Source organism: Diceros bicornis, chromosome 12, assembly GCF_020826845.1.
Source record: "Diceros bicornis minor isolate mBicDic1 chromosome 12, mDicBic1.mat.cur, whole genome shotgun sequence".
In the NCBI taxonomy this organism is placed as follows: Eukaryota; Metazoa; Chordata; class Mammalia; order Perissodactyla; family Rhinocerotidae; genus Diceros; species Diceros bicornis.
The window spans coordinates 24,365,375-24,391,328 of NC_080751.1; the positions used below are offsets into that span (position 1 = coordinate 24,365,375).

General features: G+C 34.4%; 1 protein-coding gene across 9 annotated transcripts in view; it reads left to right on the forward strand.

The window, feature by feature from the left end:
* Nucleotides 1-25,954, forward strand: part of WDPCP (WD repeat containing planar cell polarity effector) — a 381,979-nt gene that overhangs the window by 326,536 nt on the left and 29,489 nt on the right. The window contains exon 17 of one of the 9 annotated variants that reach the window (XM_058551114.1): nt 11,417-12,204. The exons of the other annotated variants lie outside the window; for them this stretch is intronic. Within the exon in view, the coding sequence (XP_058407097.1) occupies nt 11,417-11,427 (11 nt within the window). The 3' untranslated portion in view covers nt 11,428-12,204. Of the gene's footprint in view, nt 1-11,416; nt 12,205-25,954 lie in introns of those variants that run through there. 9 annotated transcript variants of the gene reach the window in all.

Here is a 25,954-nt window from a genome sequence, read left to right on the forward strand (position 1 = left end):
TCAAGTTCATTCAATGGAGAAAGAACAGTCTTTTCAACAAATGGTGCTGGGAAAACTGGATATCCATATGCAAAAGATGAAGTTGGACCCTTAATTTGCACCATATATGAAAATTAACTCAAAATGGATCAAAGACCTAAATGTAAGACCTAAAACTACAAAACTCTTAGGAAAAAACTGGGAGAAAGCTTCAGGACATTGGATTTGGCAATGACTTCTTGGATGTGACACCAAAAGTACAAGCAACAAAAGTAAAAATAGATAAAGTAGACTACATCAAAATTTAAAACTTTCGTTAATCAAAAGACACTATCAACAGAATGAAAAGGCATCCGACGGAATGGGAGAAATCATCTGCAAATCATATATCTGAGAAGGGATTAATATCCAGAATATATAAACTATTCCTAAAACTCAACAACAAAAAACAAACCACCCAATTCAAATAGACATTTCTCCAAAGAAAATACACAACTGGCCAATAAGCACATGAAAAGATGCCCAACAACACTGATTATTATGGAAATGCAAATCATAACTGTAACGAGATATTACCTCACACCCATTAGGATGGCTACTATCAAAAAAACAGAAAATAAGTAGTGGCAAGGATGTGGAGAAATTGGAACCCTTTTGCACTGTTGGTGAAATTGTAAAATGGTGGAACCACAATGAAAACAATATGGTGGTTCCTCAAAAGATTAAAAATAGAACTTACGTATGATCCATCAACCCCACTTATAGGTATATAGCCAAAGGAATTGCAATAAGGGTATCAAAAAAATATCTGCACACCCATGTTCATAGCAGCATTATCCACAATAGCCAGGAGGTGGAAACAACCCAAATCTCCATGGAGGGACGAAGAGATAAACAAAATGTGGTATATACATACACTGGAATATTATACAGCCTTAAAAAGGGGGGAGGGGGCAGCCCCGTGGCGTAGTGGTTAAGTTTAGCACGTTCCGTTTCAGTGGCCTGGGTTCACGGGTTTGGATCCCGGGTGCAGACCTACACCACTCATCAGCCAGGCTGTGGTGGCGACCCACGTGCAAAATAGAGGAAGATGGGCCATAGATGTTAGTTCAGGGTGAATCTTCCTCAAGCAAAAAGAGGAAGATTGGTGACAGACGTTAGCTCAGGGTGATTCTTCCTCAGAAAAAAATAAATTGTATTTAAAAAAAAAGAAAAGAAAATCCTGTCACAAGCTACAACATGGATGAACCAAAGGGACATTATGCTAAGTGAAATAAGCCAATCACATAAATACAAATACTGTATGATACCTCTTATATGAGGTATCTAAAGTAATCAAATTTATGGAAACAGAAAGTAAAATGGTGGTTACCAGGGGCTGGGATACGTTCTGAGAAATGTTTTGTTAGCTGACTTCATTGTTGTGCCATCATAGAGTGTACTTACACAAACCTACTACACGTAGGCTACATAGTACTAATCTTATGGGACCACTGTTGTATATGCAGTCCATCATTGACTGAAACGTCATTATGCAGTGCATGACTGTATACTTAATACTTCTGAACTGTACATTTAAAAATGGTTAACACAATAAAAATTATATTTTTTATAATTAAAAATGTTTTTAACAACAAAAACAAAAGGACACACACTGTGTGGCCCTAAGGGTGTTTTTCAAGTATATATTTTTCACAACTTTATGTCTCAAACCATTTTTTAAACAATACTCTGTCAAAATTGCCAATATTAAAGCTTTCACTATACAGCAGTATGATGTGAGAATAGCAAACTCTCTATATACACTTTAAAATTCTTAGTGAGTAAATGCTAGAAAAGATATTTTCGTTTCTTTTTTGTTTTCAAATCGTGTGCTACAGGTGAGAGAGAAATAATTCACTTCCTACAATTTTCCAATATAATAAAATATCCCAGTAATTGGTTAACAACAAAAAAAGAGTATTTGATTAATAAAATTCTGGCTAAAAACACTATAAATGGGCAAGTTATAAGTGAATTTTTAAAATCTGAACTCAAAAACATTCATTATTCAGTTATCAAACTCCCCTAGTTGAGCTAAGTGTGAAAATAACAGAAGTCATAGGGGACTGTGTCTACGAGATTTCCACAGTGCGCTACATAGTAAATTGATAAATAAAAAAAATGTTTCATTGGGATATGTGCAAGTGTCTTGTAATCGTACTTATGAAGGAGTGAGCAAAAATCGTATTTGTATTAGACTCGTATCTTAATCATTTTTTAACAGAACTCTTGGGGGCTTTGAACAGAGGGGATATGCTAAATGAAGCTTTTGTTGGCCTCTCTTTAGCCCCTCAAAGAGAAGACACATTTCCAGATAACCTCCCTCCCTTTTGTTCAGTCCATAGACATATTATTCAACAAAGAACACTGAATGTCTCTTATAATAGGTAAGACATATTGAACTGAGCAAATTGCTCCATAAAGGAAGAGTATTTAGTAGTAAACAATTTAAATATTCCTTGTTTAAATGCAAACTAATAGTTAAGCAAGGATATTTCAAAATGTCAAAAAAAAAATAGTGCATTTTCTCATCACTGGACTTTGCAGTAGTTAGGTCATGCAAGAACAGGCATGATAGAGGCAGAATTGAATGTAAACAGAATATTGTTAGAATGAATGTTATTCCAGGCCAAAATGAAATTACTATACCATATTGAATTCTATTTATATTATGTTGTTAAATTTTAGGATTGTTAGATTATTACATTATTAGATTATTAAAACAGTATTAATTTTGAGAATATTCAACTCAGCTGTTGTAGTATGAAAGCAGCCATAGATAATATACAAATGTATGAGAGTGGCAGTGTTACAATAAAACTTTATGTATAAAACCGGCAGCAGGTGGAATTTGGCCCTTCGTCTGTAGTTTACATACCTGCTCTTGAGGATCCCAACTATATGCAATAATTGTGAAGAGGCCACATTTTTCATATATATTGTATATGATATATGAATATATGGTATGCTATGTGAAATATATAATATATATTGATTGATATGAAATTATATGATAGATATAAAATATCTATCAATTATATATACTTATAATACCCTTGAGAAAAATGCTTCAAATTACATAGATTAATAGTAAAGAAAGGGGCAGGATTTTCAGGAATGGCACAGTTTAGAGGTCAGCAAATCCTCTCCCCAGGAAACCATTATAAAACTGGACAAAAACTACCATTTCAGGGCTCTAGAAATCAAATAGAGGCAAACAACAAATTGAGAAGCCTTTATTCACAAAAAACTGCTGAACTTTTAGTAATAAAGTGGAAATTTGTGATGTTCTAGGGCTGCTCCCCTCCTCCCACCACCCCCAAGCTAGTTCAGCCTTGTAGTTCTGCTACGGTAAGACAGGCTATGAAAACCAACAGCTGACTTGATTTGGAGCTTAAGAGTGGAAAAACCCTGCCCAGCAGCATTGTCAATAAAAATAGCAAATTCACTGTCAACAGAAAAAGTAACAAATTTGACAGGAAATGAACAGGGAAAGTCATAATTCTACTAGCCTGCTTAGGTCAAGTGACAGAATAGCAAACTAGCCAGAAATTTAACAGGCAGATTCTGGAAATCAGAGAACCAAAGAGGGGCTAATTAAACTCGCTACACATTCCTGACGGAGTAGGATGATCTCTCATTTTTTGGCTCTCTTTGGTCTTGCAGGACCCTTAATTTTCCCCTTTTGCTTCTTCCCCCTTCACGCCCAATTGCCAAAAGGTGCCTCTCCCTTTTTGCCTTTTATAACCTACCCATCTAGCCGACCCAGAAGCTATGCATTTAAAAAACTGCCCCTTCAAATTGCATGGTGCTTTTAAGCCCTTTCAGTGTAGTCCACGCTCTGATCTACAAGAACACCAGGAGTTGGAGAGATCATGCACTGGGATTTGGGGTTTTTTTCCATTTTATTTACAATTATTTTGAAGTTTGGACTTTGTTGGTCTTTAAGTCAGGCCGAAGGTATGCTTTGCATGTAGTTTTGTTTCTCCCTTTATTATGTTCTGTCTTATTTATAAAGGAAGTTTTGTGAGGTGGAAAGGAAGGCAGCCACTTATTACCTTCAGCTACCTGGCAGTCTTACCTCTTTACTTTTTTTAAAAACAACTTTACTGAGGTATAATTTACATGTACCATAAAATTCACCCATTGTAAGTGTACAATTCAATGATGCATGGTAAATTTATAAAGTTGTGCAACTACCACCACAGTGTGGTTTTAGAACATTCCCATCACCCTAAATAGTTCCTTTGTGCCAATATACAGTCAATTCCCATTCACACCTATAGCCCGAGCCAATCATTGGTCTGCTTTCTGTCTCTAGAGAAATTTTATATAAATGAAATCATACGATCTGGAAATTTCATATAAATGGAGTTATATAATGTGTCGTCTTTTGTGTCAGGCTTCTTTCACTTAGCATTATGTTTCTGAGGTTCATACATGTTGTAACATGTAGTTTATTCCTTTTTAATTGCTGAATAGTATCCCATTGTATGGTTATACCACATTTTGTTTTTCCACTTACCAGCTGGTGGATATTTGAATTATTTCCAATATTTGGCTATTAGGAATAATGTTGCTATAAATATTCACATGTAAGTCTTTGAGTGGACATATGTTTTCATTTCCCTTGGGTAGCTATCTAGGAGTGACATTGCTGGATCATATTGTAAGTTTATATTTATCTTGTTAGTTGTAAGAAAATGCCAAATTGTTTTTCCAAAGTAACTATAACATTTTACATATCCAGCAGCAATATATGAGGGCTCCAGTTTCTCAACACTCACCTATGGTTGGTGTTGTCAGTCTTTTCAATTATAACCATTCTACTGGGTGTAGAGTGGAGTCTCATTATGATTTTAATTTGCATTTTCCCAATGATTAATGATGTTGAGCACTTTTACATGATTATTAGCCATTAATATATCTTCTTTGGTGAAATATCTCTTCAAAACTTTCATCCATTTTTAATTGGGTTGTCTTTTTATTGAATTATAATATTTCTTTATATCTTCTGAATATAAGTCCTTATTAGATATATGATTTGCAAATATTTTCTCCTAGTCTGTGGCTTGCCCTTTCATTTTCCTAACAGTGTCTGTTGAAGTGCAAAAGTGTCAATTTTTGGTGAAGCCCAATTTACCTATTTTTTTCTTATATTGATTCTGCTTTTTGTGTTGTACGTAAGAAATCTTTTTCTAATCTAAGGACAAAAATTTCTCTTATGTTTTCTTCTAGAAAGCTCTTACATTTCAGTCCATTTTGAGTTAATTTTTATGTATGATGTGATATAAGGGTCTAAACTTATTATTTTGTACATGGAAATCCAATTTTCCCGGCACCACTTGTTGAAAAGGCTACTTTCCCCCAATGAATTGCCTTTGTACCTCTGTCAAAAATCAATTGACCATAATTGTAAAGGTTTATTTCTGGATTTGCCATTCTGTTCCAATGGTCTATATAAGTATTCTTACACCAACAGGTGTCTAGACTTTGCTACACTGAGGGTTCCAATGAACAAGAATCTCACAAAATACATAGCAATACTACAAAAATAAACAGGAAGAAGATGATAGTTACACACAGAGTTACTTCAAAAAAACAGAAAATGAAAAGCAATATACATTAATTGAGGAAATTCTCCCCCTGAAAACAATCATGTAGTAGAAGAAAACTGTGCAACAACACTCCAAGCAGAATTGAATATACTCAAACAAGCAACTGGGTACATGGAAACCCACCCTGAATTAGAAAGACAAAAACTAAGAGAAAGAAAAAGGGAGTGGAGGAAGCAGGAGCGGAGGGAGGTAGTTCATCAAACTCAAGAAAGAAAAGGAAGAAAAAGACAATATTATCTTAGAAATGAAAAATAAATTACAAGGCACCCAAATGAGAATAAACTCAAATTAAAATTTAATAAAAGGCACTGAAAATGGCAGAAAACAAGAATGAAAAGCAGATATAGAAATAAATTTTAAAAAGTCAGGGAGAGGGCCGGCCCCGTGGCTTAGCGGTTAAGTGCGCGAGCTCCGCTGCTGGCGGCCTGGGTTCGGATCCCGGGCACGCACCGACGCGCCGCTTCTCTGGCCATGCTGGGGCCGCGTCCCACATACAGCAACTAGAAGGCTGTGCAACTATGACATACAACTATCTACTGGGGCTTTGGGGGAAAAATAAACAAATAAAAAAAAATTAAAAAAAATAAATAAAAAGTCAGGGAGAAAGTAAGGGAATGGGAGATAAGGCAAAGAAGTAATAGCAGTTGTACAATTTGACTTCTTGAAGAAGAAAAATAAAACAATGAAACAGAATTAATATTTAAAACTATAATCCAGGAAAACATTTCAGAAATAAAATTTTTTAAAAAAAGACTTGGATGTACATATCGAAAGATCATACTAGGTGCCTGAGAAAAATTATATTAGAACTATCAGCTCTAAGACATATCCTAACAAAACTCTTAGATTTCAATGATTAATTTTAAAAAACTTCAAGGCCTCCCAGTAAAAAAGATCAAAAGCAGAAGAATTAAACTAGCATCAACCTTTCAAAAATAAAATACAAGGTAAGGCAAAAGTGGAGCTGCAGTTTTTAAAAACTTCATGAAAAGAAGTGTGAACCAAGGGTTTTATATCCATTCAGGCTCTCCTTCAAGTATCAAGGCTAAAGAAAAACTGTTTTCATGAACCCTTTTTGAGGAATGTACTACAGGAAGAGCTTCATCCAACCATGAGATGACTGGGAAACTTCAGCAAAAGGACTGATTGTAAACATTTTAATACATATAAATGTAGATAGAAGATGAAAATGGGGTTATGGGGAGATGAATGTGGAAGACTCATGTACAGATAGTGTATGCTGTGATTAAGTAGTAACAATACAACAAAAAAAAAAATGGGAGGAAAACAGAGAGTGAAAGAGAAAAGTAGAATAAGCTCAGTGATTGTGGAGGCATGGGTGGGAGTCAAAAGATGCCAATAAACACTGATATATCGGGTAACAAAAAGTTAAGAAAAGAAGAGACTAAGGGTATTAGTACAAAGATAACCACTAAAACAAAACTATAAACCTTCCTAAATACCATTTTAAAAAGTAAATTAGAGCAAAGGAAACACACACCTCAGAAAAAACATAAGCAAATATAGCCAAATTCACATAATTATAAAATATTCAGACACTCTTGAGACCAAGAATATCAGTCATATCAATTAATATAAATGGACTTACCTCATCAATAAAAAAGGTTTTCAATTTGCTCACAAACCAAAAATACAGCTATGTACTGTATACAAGAAATACATCTAAAATAAATTGATTCAGAAAGGCTAAAAATAAAGAGATAGGAAAAGGTATTCCAGGCAAAGGAAAATAAGAAACCAACAGCAGAAATCCCAGTTACAGAGAGAATAGAATTCAAGCATCAAAGTATTATGTATTGACAAAGAAATGCTAACATCCAAATGTCACAAAAAAGATATAACACAAATATGTAGGCACCAAATAACATAGAAACCACCCCTATGAAGGAAAATCTACAAGAAATGTAAGGAGACACAGACACTTATAACAGTAAGTAAATTATAACAATAAGAAGAAAGAATACTTAAACAACATAATCAGTAATGTAGATATAATGGATATTTATCAACTTCTACACTCTGATAATAGAGAATAAATTTGCTTCCCGAGAACCTCTGGAATATTCACTCAAAAATTTATCATATGTTAGGTGCCAAAAAAGTATCACTAAGCTCCATAACGAAGAGCTATTGCAAACACTCTCTGATCACAATGCAATACAACTAGAAGTGTTTAATAACAAGAAACAAAATGACCTTCTCCTAGAAATTTTACCACATTCTATCAAACAATTCTTGAGTAAAAGAGGAAAATACAACATGAAATTTCTAAAAATAATTATAATGAAAACGCTACATATCAGAATCTATGGGATATATTTAAAGTAATGATCAGAGGAAAAGTGATAACACTAAACACTTTTATCAGAGAAAATGAAAGAATAAAATAAATGAACTAATTCCAACTCAAAAAATCTTAAAAAAAATAACAAGAAACTATAAACTAAGTCAAAAGGAAAGAAATAATAAATATAAAAGCAGAAATTAATGACGCAGAGCAGAGGTTGGGAAACTTTCCTAAATGTCTAGAGGGTAAATATTTTAGGCTTGTGGGCCATATGTTCTCTGCTGCAACTACTCAACTCTGTTGTAGCACAAAAGCAGCTATTTGCAATACATAAGTGCATGGACATGGCTATGGTCCAATAAAACTTTATTTACAAAAAACAGGTAACTAGCTAACAGGCCATAGTTTACTGACTCCTAAGGTAGAAGTTAAAAAAAAAATATAGACCTAATTAAGACACCAAATCTGGATGTGTTTGAAAAAATTAAGAAAATAGACCAACTTGATCAAGAAAAAAGGAGAAAGCATACATATACGATAAGAAATGGCAGAAGGAGGGAGCAATTAACCATTGTAACAAAAATTTTTTTTTAATCGTAAGAGACCACTTTGCATATTTCTATGCAAATAAATTTGAAAACAGAAAAAAATAGATAATTTCCTAGGTAAACAGAGATTGCTAAGCGTGGTCACCATTAGATTTAAAACTCTGAAGCAGACCAATTTCCATTAAAAAAAGTAGAAAGAGTTCATAAGGAAGTACATTATGAGAAAGCAACAAGCTCACAGTTTGATAGGAGAATTCTACCAAGCCTTCAAAGATCAGATATTCCCAATGCTTTATGCTGAGAATACAAGGTTAGTTCAATGTTACCAAATCCATTAATATCATACATCCTATTAATAGATTTAAAGTTAATAAAACTCATATGATTATCTCTATAGATGCTGAAAATCCTGTGACAAAATTCAACCCCCATTCTTGATAAAAACACTCAAGAAAATAGGAATTGGGGGACACATTCTTAACATAAGAATATACATACAACTTAGTCCTAATGCCAGTATCTTATTTAATGGGGAATCACTACGGGCATTTCCACTAAGACCAGAAACAAGGCAAGAATGCCCACTATCTCTGCTAATATTCAACACTGTGCTAGAGGTATTAGCCAGTACAATTAGATAAATCAACAAGAGCAAAGGTTGGCAAACTATGGCCCACAGGCCAAATCCTGCTGCCTGTTTTTATAAATAAAGTTTTATTAGAACATAGCCATGCCCATTCATTTATTTACTGTCTGTGGTTTGGTAGTTGAGACTGTATGGCCCTCAAAGCCTAAAATATTTACTATCTGGCCCTTTGCAGAAGTTTGCCGATCCTTGAACTAGAGGCATAAGAACTGGTAAGGAAATCAATATAACAGAATAACTGAAAAGCCCTTAGGGAATCAATGATGAAACAAAATCAAATATTTCAAAAATGAGGAAGGTTGAAGGAAGTACAATTAACATACAGGAATCAATAGCCTTCATATACACAAACAATAACCAGTTAGAGGTCATAATGGTAAAGGAAAACCCCATTGATAATATCAGCGAAGAATATTAAATACTTAGAAATAAACTGAATCACAAATATGCAAAATCTACATGAGGGAAACTTTAAAACACTATGAAAGACATAAAAATAGACTTTAACAAATGGAAAGACATCCCCTCTTCCAGGATAGGATGACTCAACACTGTAAAGATACCAATTCTCCCTAAATTAACTTATAAATTTAATATAATCGCAATAAAAATACCAACATACTATTTTATGGCGTTAGACTAGTTGATATTAAAGTTCACACAGAAAAACAAACATACAGAAATATCCAGGAAAACACTAAAAAAAAAAAACAACAGGGGGGGAACTAGTCCTACCAGATATTAAAACATTAAGTCTTATAACACTGTCATATTTGTAATTTTATTCTCATGTGATTATTAGATTAATATCTGCTTCCTCACTAACCTATAAACTCCAAGAAAGTGGGAACCACCATGACTGTCTTAGACATTAAAATTTTTCCAAACCCTACCACAATGCCTGGTGCATAGTTGGCACATAGCAGGCCTACTGCTCTCTTGGAGCTCTCACTCAGGTGTGTGTGGAAGAGGAACGATATAGATAAGAAACAAGCAAAAATATATACGTAATGGGGGCCAGCCCAGCGGCACAGCGGTTAAGTGCGTGCTCTGCTTCGGCATCCTGGGGTTCGCAGGTTCGGATCGCCGGTATGCAAGCGCTGCTTGTCAAGCCATGCTATGGCGGCATCCCATATAAAGTAGAGGAAGATGGGCACGGATGTTAGCCCAGGGCTAATATTCCTCAGCAAAAAGAGGAGAATTGGCATCGGATGTTAGCTCAGCGCTGGTCTTCCTCACAAAAAAAAATACATAAGTAAAAGTCATTCAATTAATAATAAGTAGTAGGAAAAAAATACAAAGAAATGGTGATCAGGGAAATCCTCACTGAGAAGGTAGTATCTGAGTTAAGACCTGACTGACAAGGAGCCATGTATGTGACGACGTGGTACACAGACACAGTACTCCAGGGAGAAGAAATTGCTCTTGCAAAGCCCTAGGGAGGAAACAAGTTTGGGAGGTTTGAGTAACAGAAAGCAATATAGTTAAACTGTAAAGGGGGATGCAGGATGATAAATTATTGAGGGCTTCTGCAGGCCATGCTAGGGTGGATAGTCTTTGTTCCAACTGCAGTGAGAAGCCACTAATAGGATATTAGAGTGTGTGGTAGGCAGAATAATGGCCTCCCAAAGATGTCCATGTCCTGATCTCCAGAATTTGTGAATATGTTATATTACATGGCAAAGGGGAATTAATGTAGCAGATGGAATTAAGGTTGCTAATCATCTGACTTCAAAATAGGGAGATTATCCTGGATTATCTAAATGGGCCTAATGTAATATTTAAAGGTGGAAGAGGGTCCCTAAATGTGGAAGAGGGAGGCAGAAGAGTCAGTGTCAGAGTGATTCACTGTGAGAAGGACTCAACCTGTCATTGCTAGCTTTGAAAATGGAGGAAGGGGGCCATGAGCCAAGGAATGCAGGTGGCTTCTAGAAGCTCAAAAAGGCAAGGAAATAGATTCTTCTCTAGAACCTGCAGAAAGGAATTCACCCTGTTTAAGCCATTAAATTTGTGGTAATTCATTAGTGCAGCAAGGGAAAAGTAGTACAAAGTGTTAGGATGTGGTCTACATTTTTAATAGATCACTTTGAATAACTGGGCTGACTTGATAGGCAAACCTGCCTTGACATCAGAGGAAGTTTTAATGTGAAGTCTGTTTCTCCACTTCACTGTCTGAATGCTGGGGCACAGTGCTCAATTTCAACATGAGAACTGCAGTTGGGGAAATTTAGCTATCCAAAGATACTTGAAGTGTTTGTTTTAATTTCTCTTTCAGTAGAAGTCTAACCAGAGACAAGAAAAAAAGAGTCTACAAGAGTTCAGTAACGTCTCAGCCTCTAGAAGAGAGAAAGGCAGCGAGAATAAGATGGCAGCATGGCCCAGAGCCTGGGCCCACTCACCAGTGGTTAAGGGTGTGTCTGCTTTTGTATCCACAGCATCCAAACTAGTACCAGCCACAGAGTGAGCATTCAACAAATATTTCATCCATGAATGAATGAATGAGCCATAAAATATCAGCTACCTTTAGAAAATGTTCTCAATTTTAAATCTTTCCCATCGACTATTTACATTCTTTATATGCTTACAAATCAGTGAACAAAATTTTAATTTCTGGGTAGTCTATGGCAAAATTAATAAAGTGAATTAATGTGAACTAAATAAAATGCAGAAACGAACTAAAAACTGGTTTTGAATAGACTGTACTGTGCTTCACTGTATCAACAAACTTACTAGAATGTAAACTGTATGAGGGTAGAGATGTTTGTCTTTTCTTTTTCTATTATTCACTGCTACATCCTGCAGGACTTAGAGAAGTACCTGGCATGCTTAATAAATATTTATTGAATATATAAGAGTTATTTTTATAATACAAGGATATTTAGGATATCAGAATATATAGCTGGTAATAAGTATGTAAAGTAGACACTTTAGGTATACAAAAGAATCAGGCACTGTCAAATTAAAGCAGTTACAACATCTAGGACATAAATGAGTTTTTTTTTTTTAATCACCATTATGTGAATGGACTGAGACTTGATATGTCATTAATAGTATTATTCAAATAGTTGGTTTTCTTTTTTTTTTTTTTCAAATTTCTTTTTTTTGTTTGTGAGGGAGATCAGCCCTGAGCTAACATCCATGCTAATCCTCCTCTTTTTGCTGAGGAAGACCAGCTCTGAGCTAACATCTGTTGCCAATCCTCCTCCTATTTTTCTTCCCCAAAGCCCCAGTAGATAGTTGTATGTCATAGTTGCACAACCTTCTAGTTGCTGTATGTGAGACGCGGCCTCAGCATGGCCAGAGAAGCAGTGTGTCAGTGCCCGCCCGGGATCCGAACCCGGGGCACCAGTAGCGGAGTGCGAGCACTTAACCGCTATGTCACCGGGCCGGCCTACGGTTTTCATATTTTTGATGTGGCTGACTCAGACAACCATTATTCAAATGGTTTGAATTAGTAATTTAAAAAGTTACACAACTCAAAGAAAAAGCAGTTTAGAAGGAAAAAAAAAATCATGCAGGGTGAGAAGGGCAATGATAAAGAAAATAAATGATCCTAGAACTAAACTAAAAATACTTAACTTTAGATTTGGTACTGCCCTAAATGTATTGTATTTCAAAGAAGTCAACTTCTCTGGTTACCTCAATTTTCCCATTTGTATGAGATTATCCCCTTCGAGGCCTAAAATTTTTTATTGTAGAGCATTAATAAACCTTATATTTGAGCAAATTTATCTACTTTTATATTTACTGTCATAAATTAATTACAATACTGGTTAGCTTCCTGCTATTTATTATAACTTAATTCATACCTAAGAAACTCCAAATGAAATACTATCCTGTTAAAAGTTATTAAATTTTGGTTTGGTTTTATTTGATTCATATCTAAGCAATTTTCCTTTAAGTTGGAATGAACAAAAAATACCCATCTATTCAGAATCCTTATGTGTGCCTACACACAATATAATTGATGAAAATTTTCAGTGTTTACAAAACAAAGAAAATTGTCAACAGAATGCCTGGCGGTAGACTTACCAGAAAAAAAATTTTACAGCCTATAATTCGTGAAGATTGGCTCAGAACAAAATGTCCCTGCCAACAGAAAATCTGACAATTATTCTGTTGTCTAATTTGGCTCAGCCTAAGTTGACCTTGTTTATTCATCTCAGTCTTTTAATTCTTGTTAACTTGGCATAAGAGGAGAACATATGGCATATGTCTAGGAAGTCCATTTCTGCATCTTAAACTGAAATAAATGTAGAATATACTGAGCATTTCCAGTGTGTTCAGCTATTAAGGTAGCTTATCATACATATATTAGATAGAACTGGTTAAGTTCATATTATCCCCACTAGGCATTTTATGTGTGCTGCCTATAAAACTAGAAAGCAAGTAGAGACATCTTTTTCTAAGCTTCAATACATGACTAAAACTGGCCAATTTTAAACATATTTCCAAAGAAGACAGATATTCTTAAGCTCTTTTAAACATAATAATTAAAGGGTATCAGCATTGACAACCTAAAGATGTTTACAGGTTTGTACTGAATCTCTAGCTATGTTTAAGAAAGCTGATAAAGATAATGTGAGAAAAATAATGGGAGCTAAAAAAGAAAAAAATGAATATTTCCATTTTCTCCCCAGCCTAATCTAGTCTCCAATAAATTTTCTTATTTTCGTTTTCCGATCCACTAAAGCTTATTGTGAAAGAGAGGTTATATTTTATTGTGGCTTTAATAATGTCTCAAGAAAAGCTTGAGGAAATGAGCTGCTTTACAGATTCATGGCTCTCTTATGGAACTGCAGTTCTCCAGTACTAGAACTAGAAAAGCAAAAACCTTAGAAAATCGAAAACTCCAAAATTTATGTATTTTCAGGGGTAGTGTTTTGGTTTGGAATGTATTTTTTTATTAATTAAGTCAAATGAAAAACAAAAGTATAACTTCATGTACAAAGCCTTATTAATATTATAAATTTTGAAACCCTCAGCCTTTATTAATGGACTTCATGTGACATGTACTATTTGCATAGTACTTTTCTTCCACAAAGCTCAGATCATTCAAACTTCATAACTTTGCATTCAAAATACTGTAAAATTTCAGCTGTAGGGAGTCCTTATTACCTAGATATTCATTATCTAGGTAAGACTCTGTAGTTATGAGTTTACATAGAACAACAGTCTTCATAATGTGAAATATTTAAGAGTAAGCTAACTACTTGTAAAATTAGTCCCTACTCAAATATGCCTCCCCAATGAATACTAGCATTTATCTCCACCTATTAAGTGTTAGTTCATCAGTGCTTTCACTGATTGTCAGCTATGTAAACACCCAACACAGTAATACAAACACATTTCAAAACAACTGAAAATCTTGCACAAAAGAATATGTCGTGAATCTCAGGCAAAAACCACTGATAAATGAGGATATGGCACTTAGACCAATTAACTGATAAAAAGAAATTCCACAAGGATAACGAAATTAAAAGAATTACAAAACGAAATGAGTTTATTATCAAAGTATTAATAGAAGCCTCAGAAAAAGTGAAGTCCTTGAATATTTCTTGAAAAAATAGCCCTCTTCATAATCATGTATGTTGTGAAAGTCACATGTGAAGTTAAAGATGTCATATCACGCTCTTAGACAATCTGGTCAGAAAAACCAGGACCACTCCCCCATCCGCCAAATCAAACTGATTTACTCTTTGTTCCTTCAAAGAACATGTGCAGAGTTGAAAGTGTATAAAATAAAATAAATTTTATTAATATAAGATATCTACATGTTTTTAACTTTTACTTTTTAGTCAAATTGTATTGTCACTATTTACTATGGTTTTCAATCCCATTTTAAAGGGATTCACTTTAAGGGGCTTTTTTTCCCCCCTGAAAGCAGTTATCCTCAGATATGGGCCTCCTGCAGCTATGTTAAAATATTTAAATGTACAGATTAAAAATAATGGAATGTTGGGGCTAGCCTGGTGGCTTAAGTGTGCGCACCCCGCTTTGGCAGCCCAGGGTTCGCAGGTTTGGATCCTGGGCGCACACCGATGCACCGCTTGTGAAGCCATGCTGTGGCGATGTCCCATATAAACTATAGGAAGATGGGCACAAATGTTAGCCCAGGGCCAATATTCCTCAGGAAAAAAAGAGGAGGATTGGCATCAGATGTTAGATCAGGGCTAATCTTCCTCACAAAAAAATAAATAAATAAATAATGAACGTTGGGGCTGGCATCGTGGCGTAGTGGTTAAGTCCAGCACATTCCTCTTTGGCGGCCCAGGTTTGCAGGTTTGGATCCCAGATGCAGACCTACACCACTTGTCAGCCATGCTATGGTGACAACCCACATACAAAGTAGAGGAAGACTGGCCCGGATATTAGCTCAGGGCTAATCTTCCTCAAGCAAGACAAGACGAAGATTGGCAACAGATGTTAGCTCTGGGCAAGTCTTCCTCAGCAAAAAAATAATAATAATAATGGAATGTATGCCATTGAGGACCAGGCAGAAATGTCTACATAACTTTACCGTTCTTTTCTTTGGGTCTATTTTTTATGTCTCTGCCATAGTCTTTGAATCTAGGTTCACATACCTTTCTGTGTCAAGAAAGACAGATTTTAAAAAGTAAAGAAATTAAAACTTTCAGAGAGGGAATTGTGGAAAGCAGAAAATAACCTAAGAAAGATGGTGCCATTTACATACTCACAAAAAAAATATAACTAAATAATAGATGCTTTGGGTTTTGCTATTTCACATACAACTGAAAACAGAGCTGGACAGGGGTGCTGAATTGCATTCTGCAGATATGGCAGATCTCCAGGAAAATCATCTAAATGGGGCCTGAAACACCCTGACACCACCATGTAATACGTTTTCCTTATAGACTCAGCTATGAGTCTATTACCTATGGTTCAGGGTACACCAAGCTTTGCATGTCCTGTCCTAGAGATAAACTGTGTGTCTGGAATAAGGGAGAAGAACATATATCATCTGTAAATCCCTATATTTAGAAATTATGATTATTTTGCTTTTCTTATACGTGTTCCTACAAGAAAACTTGGAGAAGTTGTTACTTTGTGTCCCAAATAATAAAAAATAAGAGGGTGCTGTGTGCTTCCTATTACATCACAACATGAGGTATACGATGTCTTTTAGTGATGCTAAGATTAATCAATGGACTTTTCCATTAAAAAGTTCCCCACCAACTTTTTACCTAATGTTTTAGAATTCATTGATGAAAGCTGCCTAGGTTATTATTTAATTAGGGGCTGTGAAATAGGGATTTCCTAATTCTGTCATTCCTTGTGCATTTATAAGCTGGAATTCTTCTATCCAGAAAGTTTCCTTACCACCTGAAAGGCAGAGTAAGTGCTTGATTATTTCCCTAGATTTATCCATTTTCAGAGTCATAAATTAAGCCATCAACCTACAGTAGTGGCCACTATTTGGAGGTGGGGGGAAGGGGAGGGTCTAATGGATTTTTAAATGATGTTTAATCTGTTTCAATCCATTGGGTCAATATTCTTGCTGATGGTCAGGCAGGTTTTATAAATCAAAATAAATATTTCAGAAAGTAATTTTGGCAATATGTATCCAAAGCCTTTAAATATCATGACTTAAATTTCAGTTTTGTAATATATACATAGAAATGTCCATCACATTATCATAAAAGTGAATAACGTAAATGTCTATTTGAGGAATTATTGAGTAAATTACAGTATATCCAAATATTGGAATACTACATAGGCATTAAAAATCATAATGATCAGATTCTGGTTCCAGAAGGAGTAAGCATACAATCCCTGTCACCCTCATTGAATGAGGCTAAAAATCCTGGATGAAATGTACAGAGTAGCTATTTGAGGAAAGTAAATAGGCTGATAGATGAGGAAGAAGACAAGAATTTGAAGTACCTCAACCTGTGGTGAGTTTGCCAGTAGTTTTCCTTCAGTGTGTCACCACGTGGGCCAAGAGGCAGGTAAAGCCATGGAGGTGTATGGCAGCATGCAGTAACTGAAGCCAGTGCTTCCTGGACCAGAAAGTATCAAAAGAGATTATAGACAGAAAGGAGCTTGAGAAAGTGACCCTATGAAGCTGTTTATAAACTCCAGGGCTTACCCTAAGCTGTGTATATATGAATCTGATCCTAACCATCATATAAAACACTCTGAGATATAAACTAACAGATAAAACATCACCGAGGTCACAGATTGGCCACTGGTGGTGCGCACATGGACAGATCCAAATAGCATTGCAAAGACTCTGAAAACTGAAGACACTGGAACCACAGCTCAGAGAGGTACATTGGAATTTGAAGCCTAAACCTAACAACATCAATTGCCTGCTGAGACAGAAATAACATTTATCATGAGATTGACAACAAGAGCAGGTCCTATAATACTCAAAATGTCCAGGACCCAAAATTACTTGGTATATAAAGAACCAGGAAAATCTCAGCTCACGTGAGAAAAGACAATCAATAAACAACATCACTGAGATGACAGATGTTGGAATTATCTGACAAATTCTTTAAGCAGATCTTACAAAAATGCTCCAACAATTATAAAAACTCTTGAAACAAATGAAAAATAGAAAGTCTCGAAAAATAAACAGAAAATATAAAGGAGAAATAAATGAAGAACTCAAAAATAAAATAACCAAATTTTTTTTTAAAACTCACTGATGGCTTCAATATTAGCAGAATAGAGATGACAAAGGAAAGAATCAGTGAACTGGAAGAGAGATCAATATAAAATATCCAATGAACAACAAAGAGAAAAAAAATGTTGAAAAAAAATAAACAGAGCTTCAGGGGCCTGTGAGACAATGCCAAAAAGGTCTAACATCCACAATATCAGAATCATAGAAGGAGAGGGAAAAAAAAAAAGTGCCATGCTGAAAAAAAATACACAAAGAAATAATGGCTGAAAACATCTCAAATATGGTGAAGAATAACTAAGAGAATGTGTTGCCAACAAACCTACTCTAAAAGAATTACTAAAGAATGTTCTTCAGACACAGGAAAATGATACCAGAGGGGAACTCAGATCATCAAGAATGAAGGAAAAGAAACAGAAATGATAAATATCTGGATAAATATAATAGACTGTTCTCTTCTTGAGTTATTTAAAACATGTTTGAAGGTTGAATGCAAAAATGCATAACAATGCCTGGTGAGGTTTTTCAATGTATATAAATGTAATATATGAGAAAAACACAACAAATGTACAAAAGATAAAGGGACATAAATGGTGGAAAGCATTCTGTATTCAACTTGAAGTGGTAAAATACTAATTTTAAGTAGCCTGTGAAAAGTTAAGTATGAATACTGTGTCCCTAGATCAACCATTTATAAAAATATACAAAGATAAATAATAAAAAACACAATAGATAAATAAAAATTAAATACTAAAAAAAGTTCAAATATCCCAAAAGGAAACAGAAAAAAGAAAAACTGTGGAAGCAAAAAAATAAAATAAAATGATTTCTATCCAAACATATAAATATGTACATTAAATATAAATGGCCTAAACACATCAATTAATTGAAAGAGATTGTCAGAATAGATTTACAAAACCATAATCCAACTACATGCTGTCCATAAGAAACTCACTTCAACTATAATGATATATTAGGTTAAAAGTAGAAAGATGGAAAAAGGATAAACTATGAAAATTCTAATCAAAATAAACCTAAAATGACTACATTAGTAGACAAAGTAGGTTTCAGAGCAAATAAAATTAGCAGGAATAAATAAAGACATTACAAAATGATAAAAGAGTCAATTTATCAAGAAGGTGTAACAATCCTAAATGTGCATGTACCTGACAACATAATATATGAAGCAAAAAAATGATGGAAGTCACAAGAGAAACAGAAAAATTCATAGTGACAATTGGAGACTTCAACACTCCTCTCTCAATAATTTATAGAACTGGTAAATAGAAAATCATTCCACCCAACAACAGTAGGATACACATCCTTTTCAAGTGCACATGTACATTTACCAAGACAGACCATATCCTGGGTCATAAAACAAATCTTAAATTTAAAAGAACATACAAAGTATGTTCTCTAACTATAACAGAGTTAAACTAGAAATTAATAACAGAAAGATATACAGAAAAATCTCCAAAAACTCAAAAATTAAAAAAGACACTTCTGATAATCCATAGATCAAAAGAGGCAGTCTCAAGGAAATCAGAAAATATTATAAAATGAAAAATAAATTACAATATATCAAAATTTGTAGGATGCAGCTTGAACAGTGCTTAGTGGAGATTTTATTATATTAGAAAAGAAGAAATGTCTCAATCAACACTCTAAGCTTCTACTTAAGAAACTAGGGGGAAAAAAGGGCAAAATAAACTCAAAGCAAGCACATGAAAGGAAATAATAAAGATAAGATCATACATCACTGAAATTGAAAACAGAAAAACAATAAAGAAAATCAATGAATCAAAAGTTGAAAAGTTGTTGTTTGAAAAGATCAATGAAAATGATAAAACTCTAGTCAGACTGACAGAAAAAAAAGAGAAAAGACATAGGTTATCAATATCAAGAATGAGAGACGACATTATAACAGACTTCACAGATGTTAAATAGTTAATAAAATAATGTTGCGAACTACTCTATGCATATAAATTTGACAACATAGTTGGAATGAACTAATTCTTTGAAAACCACAAGCTACCAAGATTGCTGAAAACTAAGCAGATAATCTGAATACTCCTATCACTATTAAAGAAACTGAATTTATAGCTAAAAAAAAAAACTCTGAAAAAGACATCTCCAGGTCCAGATAACTTCACTGGTGAACTCTACCAAACAGTTAGAGAAAAGAATATCATCAGATTGTACACAATCTCTATCAGAAAATAAAGATAAAAAAACATTTTCCAACTCATTTTCTGAGGCTACCATTACCCAAACAGAGAGAGTATCAACAAACAAGCAAAAATAGACCAGTATCCCTCTTAAATATAGAAGAAAAAAATCCTCAACAAAAGATTAAGAAATCAAATTCAGTAATATATAAAAAGAATAATACATCACAATCATGTGGGGTTTATCTTGAGAATGCAAGGCTCATTCAGTATTCAAAAATCAATCAATGAAATCCACTACACTGACAGTCTAAAAAAGAAAAATTAGTTGATCAAATCAACTGTTGCAAAAAGAGCATTTGATCAAATTTAATAGCCATTCATGATTTAAAAAAAAAAACTCAGAAAACTAGGAATAACAAGGACTTCCTCAATCTATAAAGAGCAGTTATAAAAAAAAAAAATACTATGGCTAACATCATACTTTGTAGAGAAAGACTGAATGTTTACTCCCTGAGATTGGGAACACAGTTGGACACACAGCAAAGACTGTCCTCTCTCACCACTCTTATACAACATTGTGCTGAAAGTCTTAGCCAGTGCAATAAGGCAAGAGAAAGAAAGAAAAACATAGCTCAGACAAGAAGTAAAACCATCCTTATTTGCAGACAACATGGCTGTCTACATAGAAAATCCCAAGGAATCTACAAAAAATTCCTACAACTAGTAAGCAAATTTAGCAAAATCACAGAATATACAGCCAACACATAAAAGTCAATTGTATTTCTATATACTAGCAGTGTACAATTGGAAATCAAAATTTTAGAAATTTGCAATAGCTCCAAATTAAATGAAATACTTAGGTATAAATCTGATAAAACATGTATAGAATCTGTATGCCAAGAACTATAAAACACTGTTTAAAGTAATCAAAGACGACCAAAATAAATGGAGACACACACCATGTTTATGGATTGAAAGACAACATAGTAAAGATGTCTACTGTCTTCTGATTGACCTAAATATTTAAACACTATTCTAATCAAAATCCCAGAAGGGTTTTTGTAGATGTAACAAGCTGATTCTAAAATTTACATAGAAAGACAAAGAAACTAGAATAGCGAAAACAATTTTGAAAAAGGGAAATACTGTTGGAGGAATCATGCATGATCTTAAGACTTTTTCTAAAGCAGGTGTCATAAAACCACAATGAGATACCCCTGCACACTTATCACAATGTCTATAATAAAAACATAATGACAATACCAAGCACTGGTTAGGAGGCAGAGCAACTGGAACTCTCATACGTTGCTGGTGAGAATACAAATGGTACACCCATCCTGGTAAACAGTTTAGTGGTTTCCTATAAAGTTAAACATATATTTACCATATGAGCAAACAATCCTATTCTTGAGTATTTATCCTAGAGAAATGAAAACTTATGTCACACAAAAACCTGTACATGAATGTTTATAGCCATTTTATTCACAACTGCCAAAACCTGGGAAAGCAAATATCCTTCAACAGGTGAATAAACAAACTGGTACACCTATACAATGGATTACTCAGTGATAAAAAGTAACGAACTACTGATACATGTAACATCTTGAATGAAAATCAAGGGCATTATACTGAGTGACAGAAGCCAGTTACAAAGTTTATACTGTAAGATTCCAATTATATGACATTCTTGAAGTTAAAACTATAGTTATGGAGAAGCAATGAGTGATTGCCACAGGTTAATGGTAGGGGAAGATCACTATAAAGTATGATGGAGTTTTTTTGGCACGATGAAACTACTCTGTATTCTGCGTATGGTGGTAATAACATGAATCTATACAGCTGCTAAAATTCATAAAATCTATACCTTTAAAAGTCCATTTTAATGTATATAATAATTTAAATAATAAAATTATCAAAACCAAAAAATACTACCAGTTATATAAAATTTTATAATAGTATCTCAGCTTTATTTGTTAAAAAAGATGCATAATAATAAGTTTAGGAGCTAACTATCCAGATGGGAACTCCGGATATTTCGATTATGTTAATGTTCTTTTTCTGTATTTTTTTTCCTACACTAATAGTGGAATGCTTTTAAAATTAGGAAAATAAAATTTATTTAATATAAAACTTTAACTATTCATTCTAATTTTGTAATACCCAGGAGTTCAGAGCATCACATTTTGTTTCCACGATTACTTCTTTTAAAACTGTACATGTAGAATCTTTTATTTGTATATTAATGTTGAATTTAATTGCTCTTCAAAATGTCCTGTAAAATATTTAACGGTGGGAAAATTAAAAGTGGTTTTCAATGTTTTTTACATTATGGCATTTAAATGATTATATTGTTGAAAGGTTCCACAGAAATTTTTTTTTATTACATTTTTTAAAACCTCAAAAGTTTGAAAATCTTCAACACTTAAAAATCTATAACATATTTAACCATATAATTTTCTTCTTAATCCTGAACAGACCAATAATAAATAAGGAAATTGAAAAAGTAATCAAAAACCTTCCAACAAAGCAAAGCCCAGGACCAGATGGATTCACAGGTGAATTATACCAAACATTTAAAGAAGAATTAACACTAATTCTCCTCAAATTCTTCCAGAAAACTGAAGAAGAAGGAACACTTCCAAACTGTTTTTATGAGGCCAACATCACCCTGATACCAAAGCAGATAAAGACACCAGAAGAATAGAAAACCGCAGACCAATATCCCTGATGAACACAGATGCAAATATCCTCAACAAAATACTAGCAAACTGAATTCAATAGCACATTAAAAGAATCATACACTTGACCAAGCAGGATTTATCCCTGAAGGCAAGGATGATTCAACAAATGAAAATCAATAAATGTGATATGCCACATTAATAGAACAAAGGGTAAAATTCACATAATCATCTCAATAGCTGCAGGCAATGCATTTGACAAAATTCAACACCCTTTCATGATTTAAAAAAAACTCTCAATGAATTGGGTATAGAAGGAACTTACCTCAACACAATAAAGGCAATTTATGAAAAGGCCACAGCTATCATCATACTCAACAGTGAAAAGCTGAAAGTTTTCCCTTTAATTTCTGGAACAAGGCAAGAATACCCACTCTCATGTCTCCTATTCAACATAGTACTGGAAGTCCTAGCCAGAACAATTAAAAACAAAACATAAAAACATTGAAATTGGAAAGAAAGAGGTAAAACTATCTCTGTTTGCAGATGACATGAACTTATATGTAGAAAACCCTAAAGACTCCACAAAAGCAGTTAGAACTAATAAGTGACATCAGTAAAGACACAGGATAAAAAAATCAACATACAAGAATTAATTGCATTTCTATACACTAACAAAAAGGAAATTAACAATTCCATTTACGATAACATCAAAAAGAATGAAATATAGTCATGCATCACTTAATTATAAGGATATGTTCTGAGAAATGCGTCATTAGGTGATTTCATTGTTGTGCGAACATGATAGAGTGTACTTACACGTATCTAGATGGTACAGCTTACTACACACCTAGGCTCTATAGTATAGCCTATTGTTCCCAGGCTACAAACCTGCACAGCATGTTACTGTACTGAATACTGTAGGCAACTGTAACACAATGGTAAGTATTTGTGTATCTAAACATATCTAAACATAGAAAAGGTACAGTAAAAATATGGTATAAAAGATAAAAAATGGTACACCTATATAGAGCACTTACCATGAATGGAGCTTGGAGGACTGGAAGTTGCTCTGTGTGAGTCAGTGAGTGAGTGGTGAATGAATGTGAAGGCCTAGGACATTACCAGACACTACTGTAGACTTTATCAACACTATATACTTAGGCTACACTAAATTTATTAAAAAAATACTTTTCTTTCTTCAATAATAAATTAACCTTAGCTTACTGTAACTTTTTTACTTTACCAACTTTTTAAATTTTTTAAACTTTTTGACTCTTTTGTAATAACACAGCTTAAAACATAAACACACTGCATAGCTGTAAAAAAATATTTTTCTTTCTTTATATCCTTATTCTATACGTTTTTATATTAAAAATTTTTTTTTTACTTTTTAAACTTTTTTGATAAAAACTAAGACACAAACACTCACATTAGCCTAGGCCTACACAGGGTCAGGATCATCAATATCACTGTCTTCCACCTCCACATCTTGTCCACTGGAAGGTCTTCAGGGGCAATAACATGCATGGAGATGTCATCTCCTATGATAACAGTGCCTTCTTCTGGAATACCTCCTGAACGACCTGCCTGAGATTCTTCTTGAGGAGGTATCACTCTTTTCAGAAGTATATCCATGGTGATTTGCTTTGTTTGTTACCGTTTTTCATCATAGATTTGCTTGTAAGCAGATAATGCACCATGAACATCTCTCTCTGTTAATGGAAACCTTTTGGTGTTGGTGCCTATGTTTTCAGACTTTTTAAAGTAGCTTCTTAAGGTCTACAAAACCTTCTGCTAAACCCTTCACTGTGAATCTTCTTGGGGGTTCTTCTTCTTTTTCTTCCCCTGTAGTTTCCTTTCCTCTTGCCTCTTCTTCAGCTATGTGTCCTGTCCCAGTTCCAACAGCTCCTCATTAGTCAATTCTGCAGAAACCATGTATAGGAGCTCCTCAATGTCATCCTCATCCACACCTAGGTTAACGTTGTTTGCCATCTCAACCAAAGCCTTGTTGATTTTTGCAACCTCCTCATCTTTGGCAAATCCTTTGAAGTCATGGACAAACCTCTTGATGTCTTCTTCCAGATGCCTTTCACACACACCTTAGTGACACCCCAAGTCCAACCAAGGTTCTTGATGCAGTCACAGATGTTGTCATCCTTTCAGAATTGCATCAGTGTCTTCTTAGGTGTACCAACAGCCTAGGCCTTAAAAGCTGCTATAACTCCTTGACTGATTGACTGAATCAAAGAGGTGGTTTTGGAGGGAGGAACACCATTTTGATATTAGGATGAAGATGACCAATAAAAGGAGGATGTCTGGGAGCATTATCAAAATAAGCAAAATTTGAAAGGTATGTTATTCTCCAAATGGTACCTCTCCATTTCCCTGCCATGGCAATTCAGGAGGGCATCTTGGAAGAGAATCTGTGTCATCCATGACTTCTTATTGCTCCTGCAGTACACTGCAGTGTGTACTTACTGATATGCCTGAAGGCCCTGAGGTTCTCACTGTGCCAGATCACAAGGGGTTTCCATTTGTAGCCGGTAACATTACCCCCAAGAAAGTCTGTTTATCCTATACTTAAAAGCCTTGAAACCTGGCATTGACTTGGCTACTTTATGGATGAAAGCTCTTTCGGGCATCCATCTCCAAAATAGGGAAGTTTCATCCACATTGAATATTTGTTCTGGCAAGTAACTTTCCTCCACAATCAGCTTATCTAGAGTTTCAAAAAATTCTTTAGCTGCCTTCACATCAGCACTTGCAGACTTACAACTTACTTTCACATTATGTAATGAATAACAATCCTTGAATCATTTAAACCACCCAGAGCTAGCAGTAAATTCAACATTGTAGTCGGGTCCAGCCTTTTCTTGCAACATTGCAAACAAACTTTTTGCGTTGGCCGTGATCGCCATGTTGCTGAGAGGGATACGCTTCTGTGTCTGGTCTTCAATCCAAGTCGTTAGAAGTTTCTCCACGTCTGATATTATGCCCTTCTCAAATTTTTGTTAGTCTGGTTGCCTTCAATGAAGCAGATTCTTTAACAGCTTCTGTCACTTTATTCTCATACTTTAATATTATAGCTATGATGTATTGGGACCTGCCTGGCTAGCAAGCAATAACCATCACTGATTTTCCACCTTCATGGTCCTTAATCACTTTTAATTTCATTTCCAGATCAATCACTTCATATGACCTCTTACTGGAAACATTAGCAGTGGATTTTGTATACTTAGGGGCCATGATGAACAAAGCAACATGAGATTAAATCAAGCACAAGAGAAAAGGATGCAATCAAGAGATGTAGT